Raw genomic sequence first — 6992 nt, 5'->3', positions numbered from 1 at the left:
TCTGCCAGCGGAGGTGGTTCAAGCACCTACATTGAACACCTTCAAGAGTAAATTGGATGCTTATCTTTCTGGGATCCTATGACCCCAGCTGACTTCCTGCCCTTTGGGCAGGTGGCTGGATTTGATGATCTCCCGAGGTCCCTTCCAGCCCTGATGTCTATGAAATCTGTGAAAAAGAGGACCTGGAGGGTTATATGTAAGTTAGCCTAACTTCAGTGCCTAGGAATTTACTGGAACGTATCATAAGAAAGTTAATTTGTAAGCACCTGGAGGAGAAAAATCTGATCATAAGAAGTCAGCATAGGTTTGTCGAGAACAAATCGTGACAAACAAATTTGATCTCGTGTTGTGACAAAATTACTAACTGGAAGGATTAAGGGAATATAGTAGATATAATATATCTGGATTTCAGCTAAGCTTTTGACAAAGTCCCATATGACCTTCTCATAAGCGAACTGGAGAAAAGCAAGCGAGATGAAACTGCTACAAGGTGGATAGACAACAAAATAACCACCAGAAAAGAGCAATTGTAAGTGGATCCATGTCAGAATAGCAGGAGGTTTCATGTGGAGGCATAGTGCTGTTCAGTGTATTTATCAACTATTTGGATACTGCAGTTGAGACTTTTCTGAGCAAATTTCTGAGCAAAGTTTATGGAGGGGAAAGGATGATAGAAAGGAGATGCATTGTATGGAGTTGTTTGCTGTCCTCAGGTTACAGAGCAGAGTGGAGGGTGTTTGGTTTGTCCTGTTTCTGGGTTTTGCTGGTTTACACGGGACAAGGAAGGAATTTCCACTAGGGCTGTATGAAACTTTGCTCCCTGATTCAATTCAGCAGAGATTTGGCCTGATTTGGTGGCTGAATCTCTGAAACCAAATTGAATCAGAGGACCCTTTAATCTCTCTGAATCAAATCGGAACCCTCCAAATCGATTCAGAGAGATTCAGGAAGATTCGGCGATTTGGACCTAGACACAGCTTTAAATATTTTCTCTACATACCTCTAGGTAGCAGGCAGCTTGTAAATGCTGTGGTGGTGGGGTGGTTGGAGTGTCCCACAGAAGCGTGGGGGGCTCCCCAGCGTGCTTGGCAGCAGACCTGGAAGTAGACCAGAAGCACTTCGTGTCCACTTCTGGGTCTGCCAAGGACAGCATGGGGGTCCCCCTCACACCCCCTCCTCCAGCTCAGTGAGTGGTGCCTCCTAGGTTTGGGGGGGCACCCGGCGTCCCCCTGCAGCCGATTGCTGAGCTGGGGGGAGGGGCTCCCCGGCTGACCTGGAAGCGGACCGGAAGTGCTTCTGGTCCACTTCCAGGTTTGTTGTCAAGCGCGCTGGGAAGCCCCATGCGCTTCTGTGGGACACTCCCTCCTGTGGGACGTTCCATCCGCCCCAGCATCGCAGCATTCATGAGCCGCTCCTGGTGCCTCAAGGTATGTAGAAAAAACATTTAAAGCTGTGTCTATGGCCAAATCGCTAATTCTCCGAATCAGCATCAAATCTTCAGGTTTGGATTTGGCCACATCGAATCGGGGATGGTGATCTGAATCAACGAATTGAATCACTGTCCCTGATTTGGGCTGAATACGAATTGAATAGGGCCCATTTCACACATCCTTAATTTCTACCACTACCCCCCACTTCTGTTGCTACAAGTGTCAGGAGTCTTTGTCATGTTCCTCAGAAGTGTTGGGTGTTGGCTGCGAGGTGGGGGACTGACGGACATGTGCCAGAGCTTCCTGGTTAGTTTCTGTTCTTGCCGTTCTGCTCAGGATCACACCGATCACCACAATTGGGGTCAGGAAAGACTTTAACCCATGGTTACATTGGTACAGACTATGGGGGATTTTTGCCTTTCTCTGTAGCTGGTGCAGGACATAGTATTCTTTCTTGAATCCTTTGAGTGTATTTACCAGTTGTGCAGTGGCAGGACATTAAAGAGTGCCCTCATCCCCCTGCTTTATCTGTGGCAGGTTAGGATGTTCTAGGTGACCTTGGGCTAAGTGCTTTTGCACTTGTGTGACAGGGTTGTTTATCTAGTTTTAGGAATAGGTTAGATAAGAACTTGTGTGGGATGGTTTGGATAGGGATGTATCTGTCTAGACGGTTGTTGGACCAGAAGATCTCCTGAGGTCCTTCCAGCCCTGCTTTTCTGTGAACTAACTTAAATTAAGAAATATCAATGAACTCTTTGAGTATTTGAATGGAAGAATCAAGCTCCCTGACTTGGTTTTCTCTCCCTGTTTCAGGAAAACAGTTTAAATGTACAGTGTGTGACTACACTGCAGCCCAAAAGCCACAGCTCCTACGTCACATGGAACAACATGTATCCTTCAAGGTAAGAAATCAGATAAGCCATGGTTAGTTCTTTTGTAGGAATGGAGATGTCTTCAAACTTCACAGGAGGGTTTTAGGAGAAAGTAACATGATTTTTCATGATGAATCCATGATGTTATATGTTTTTAATGTTGACACTCCATCAGCAAGAGTTATTGTATAAAGAATGGAATTGAAAATGCTTCATGTTTTCAAAGAAGCAAACTTCCATGCATTGTTTGCTGTGTCCCTTAAGCCTTTTTCAAGGTGGCCACTGCATATATAAAAGATTAGTTAATTTAATTCAAAAGAAATAGGAGACTATGAATCCTGTCTAACAAGTACCTTGGGATAAGTTTTAAAGCACGTTAAAGTTCCAATGAGGTTCTTAGATTTTATTTTAATAAAACTTAGTATTATAGTCTAAGTTTTACCTTGGCTCTCAGTGTAGTAAAATTTTATACCATGACTACAGAGATTTCTATAATTGAGGAACAAAAATGACATACCTGTTCATTTTCAGCAAAAAATAATATTTAATCTTTGAAAAAATGCTCAGCATAATTTAACAGTATATCCTGATAAAGGGTAAACTTTTTAGCTATTCTGCAAAGAAGTTTTATCATTATTTGTATGCATTGCCTGTCCTTACCTGGAAATTCATTATTTTATCAATAATAGCCAACATTGTGTTGACTCTTTCTAAAACAGAAATTAAGACAATCCTCAGATTGGAGTTTGTTTTATTTTTTATGTTGGTCTTACTGAAATTTTAAAGTAAGACATCTAGAATGTTGTAATTTTTAGATAATTATATATTTTTTCTTAATCAGATAATTTTTATTCCTTCTGCATCTTATCTATATTTCAAGTATTTATTATGCTGGATAGAAATTTAGTGCTTTGATTTTTGATGGCTGTTCCTATGAGCTTACGTTTTATAGTTGTCACACAGCAGGGCTGTTACATGTTTGAGAAGTTGGTTGCTTTTTATAGAACAGAGCCCTCTCTTAATCTGCTATATAATTATTATGCTATTTGTAATAGATGCCTTTTTGTTTGCAAATACTTCTTTCAAAGGTCTGGAGGAAAATTTGAAGGAAGATTTGTATTCATTATTTAGAAAAACATATTTTGGGACAAAAATACTTAAAATGCAACCCTTGTGGTATGCAGTCCTGGTAGACCTCTGGATAGAATTTGAATTCTCGTGGCCCCTTGTCTCCTTTCATGCCTCCTGTCAGTCTGAAATAGGAGTAGCCAATGAATTATTAAGAGAACTTCAAGAAATCCCAACTGGCTCTGTGAAGAAGGTTTGTTAGAGTTTTTTACTAAACTCGTGGTCGGTGACTGCATCCACTTCTGTTGGGACCATTGTTTGTGTATGTGTAAAATGCAAGTGAGGATGTTGCAATCATGTGGTATGTCTGTACAGCTCCTGGTACATGTTCACTAAAGGTGCCAGGGGATCTGATTCCCACTCCCAACAATAGTGCCTCCTGCCATGCCACATGTGACGCGATTTGGGGATCAGGGATCAGGTCCTAATCATGCCCTCTCTACTTGCTGGTGCAGGAGGAGCCTGGGAGCCTGATCTTGGGCTCCTCCTGCACTACCATATTGAAAGCTGGGTGCTGGCAAGACCCATGGCTGTGCCAGTACTGGGTCTGATAATCACCTGACTGTCAGTACCAGCCCTGGAGCAGCCCTGGACATGCCATGTATTCTGTGTAAGGATCCAGGCAAACCAACCATAAAAATGTTGTACATTTTATGTGGAACATTTTTCTTGCAGGTTTCCACTTTATGGTGCCTTATATTGGACGTTTGTGTTAGAACCCTGGCCATTTATGCTCCAATTAATATCTCAATCGCGGCATAAATGTAGCGCACAGAAGGACCCTAATTCTCATCTGTCTGATTTCTAAATTGCCAGGCCTTTTTGAGATAGTAGTTGAGCCAGGAGATGGTGGTGAATTTCAAATGGTTGTCGGTATTCTTGGCCTTAGAAAATATGCAGAGTGCAAGAATTGGGGTGATGAAGTTTATTCTCCATTAGTGAGTTAATTTTTGTTTGCTTTATCCTGATGCCCAATGAGCAGTAACTATAATTCAGCCAAGTAAGTAGCAGGCAGTAATTTCTTCTGCCCAGTTAATTTTAAACCTCCTTTTTATGGTAGGAGTGGGAGGGGGAGAGGAAAATCAAAGTTACTTTTACTCAACCCAGCATGGCTCTCTGACAAGGACAGAAGGGAGTAATTAGGTATTTTTCTTCCTTTCATTTTTTTAAATACTAATCAGTGGGCGCATCTACATGTTCATTAATGCACAATGGTGACTACACATTTAATTTAGTAGGTGTATAACTAAGTACTAAATGCGCACTAGCCAGAGTTATTGTGCAGTAGCATTAGTGAATGCCTTTTTAGTGAGGCTCCTGCGCAGTAGCCTGATAATACTACACAGCAGCATATTAGCACGGTCCGTGCTGTGACATGCTGCTGTGCAGTGCTGTTAGGCTACTGCACAATTAATGTCTCATGTAGATGTGCCCAGTATGAACTGATATATGCTAGCCTGAAGGATTTCTAGCATATACACCAGCATATCATCTAGACAGCATTCCCTGCATTCCCTGTACCTTTTTATTTGGTGTCGTGCACTGAGGGAAATGTAGGGGGGAAAATGGTTTTCTGAAATTGCCACCATGTTTTTTGCTCAGACATTACAGTGATGTGAACTATGTAAGCAAGTGAATTTCAAAGGATAGGGAAGTAGAGCAGCAGCCAGGGGGAATAGCACAAACCTGAAATAGTAAATGCAGGTTGAGTGATGTTAAGAGAAATGACATAGGCTGGCCAAAGATGCCACGGTGGGAATTGGGAAAACTGCTTCTCTGTATTATAAGAGGCTGGGAGGATGGTCCAGGTCAGGAGAAGAAGAGAGAGAACATGAGGGAAGCCATTTCATGTCAGACGAGGTTCAGCTAGTTCAGCTAGCCCGATATTCTGTATCTCACATTGGCACAGAGCAGAAAATGAGTAAGAAGAGAGTCAGGAGAGGAACAGGTTAAAATAAAGTTGCAATAACGGTGACAGTGCTGTATTCCTTCGGCTGAGGGTGACCCTGGTGCACTCCTCAAGTGCTGCATTGGAGCAAAGGGTTAAAAATCATTTAAAAGATCCTGTAGGCCCAATGCAGAAAATGCATGTATAAGTGTTGCTTTGTGTTAGATCTTTCCAATGTGCAGTATTACATTGTCAGCTTATCTAATGAGCAGTATTTGGATTTCTCTCCATTTTGGCTTTTTTTTGTCCTGTTTGCAAATTGCTTCCCACCTTCCTCCCTTCCCCTTCTCTACTCTTTGTTATTCTTAAAGACCAAATATAATTTAAAAATATTTCCCTTGGGAACAGCCGAGGGGTATTTTTAGATGGAAAAAAAAACATTCCATTATTTAATGTGCATTAGAGAGTATTTATAACATTTCAAAAGAAAAGAAATGCCATTTAGGTAAAACATTGCCTGGCTATTTTTTCGTTCCTCCACACTTTGGAAATATTGTACTTGCTAGCAAAATAATGAGAAAATCAATTACTGGAATGTCCTTTCTAAAGAGTTTAAACTCTCATGCCAAACCTTTTAGAGCAGATTGATTTATTGTGATTTAGTGTGCCTTAAGTGCTGAGCCATTTTATGATGGTAGGATTCATTCAGACTTCAGATAGGTAAATGAAGTATTTATTTTCCTGTTTTCATCTACTTCTTTGACAAAATAAAACATACAATTAGATGTTGTTTTTAATAAATAAAAAGTGGATCCTTACATTTGTCACATTTTGTGTTTGGTTGTTTTTCCATATTTTAAGGGGTGTTGGGGTATCTGCAATGGGCACTATTTATGTATTGTATAGAGTGTTTCCTTTCTGCAAAGCTGTTATGTTAATCAACTTTATTAGCAGTGGTCTGGGCATTTTGAAAACTTCAAAAGCTTCTGTAAACTTAGGAAATAGTGATACTGTTTCCTAACTCCTCCAGGATTTACTGGTCCACAAATGTTTATCATATAAAAGTGTTTAGAAAAAGGATTTTTAAGCATTGTTCACTTCACGGAAGTCTTTAAAGAGACATGGATGACAAAACAGACAGACAAAAAAACAAAACAAAATTTACCATATCAAATACCTGGATGCCTACTGTTGTAACAAGTATCATTTAAGGTTACTATAATAGAAGAGATCAGAGGAAAATATCTTTCTCTCTCTTTTCAGTTTTTAACCTTTGTGTGTTCAGTACTAATGTTTGGCAGGTAGTCAGTCAGGCTCCAGTGTAGCAATCTATGTGGTGCTGGGGTTTGCCTAAATCTGGTCATTTGCAGTGCTGTTGTCGATTATTTCTGCTGCATGTGTGTGTCTTTCACACAGGAAGCAAAGAGCAGAAAGTCTTTTAAATAACAAAAAAATCCAATTATAACACCTAAGCAATTGGACAAATGCAACGCTGAAAATGTAATGCCTTAAAGCATCTTTAACTCATTTTTTGATGTATTGAATTTCAAGTTGACAGCAGTTTTTAAGTAGTCGATGTGTATGTGTCATGATTGTCTCAAAGGAATTTTCTAAGCTTGTTAAAATCTCTTATAAAGAAGTCAAATCTACAAATTGATTAGAATTATTCTTCTG

At 40.3% G+C, this 6992-nt stretch overlaps 1 protein-coding gene across 2 annotated transcripts in view; it reads left to right on the top strand.

Moving 5' to 3' along the window:
- ZFAT (zinc finger and AT-hook domain containing) overlaps nucleotides 1-6992 on the top strand; it is a 137919-nt gene that overhangs the window by 86845 nt on the left and 44082 nt on the right. For both annotated transcript variants that reach the window (XM_019553066.1, XM_019553059.1), the window contains exon 11: nucleotides 2244-2332. In XM_019553066.1, the coding sequence (XP_019408611.1) occupies nucleotides 2244-2332 (89 nt within the window). The remainder of the gene's footprint in view (nucleotides 1-2243; nucleotides 2333-6992) is intronic.

The sequence above is a fragment of the Crocodylus porosus genome, unplaced genomic scaffold (assembly GCF_001723895.1).
Source record: "Crocodylus porosus isolate Cpor-Errol unplaced genomic scaffold, CroPor_comp1, whole genome shotgun sequence".
Classification (NCBI taxonomy): Eukaryota; Metazoa; Chordata; order Crocodylia; family Crocodylidae; genus Crocodylus; species Crocodylus porosus.
This window is presented reverse-complemented; position numbering and strand designations above follow the sequence as displayed.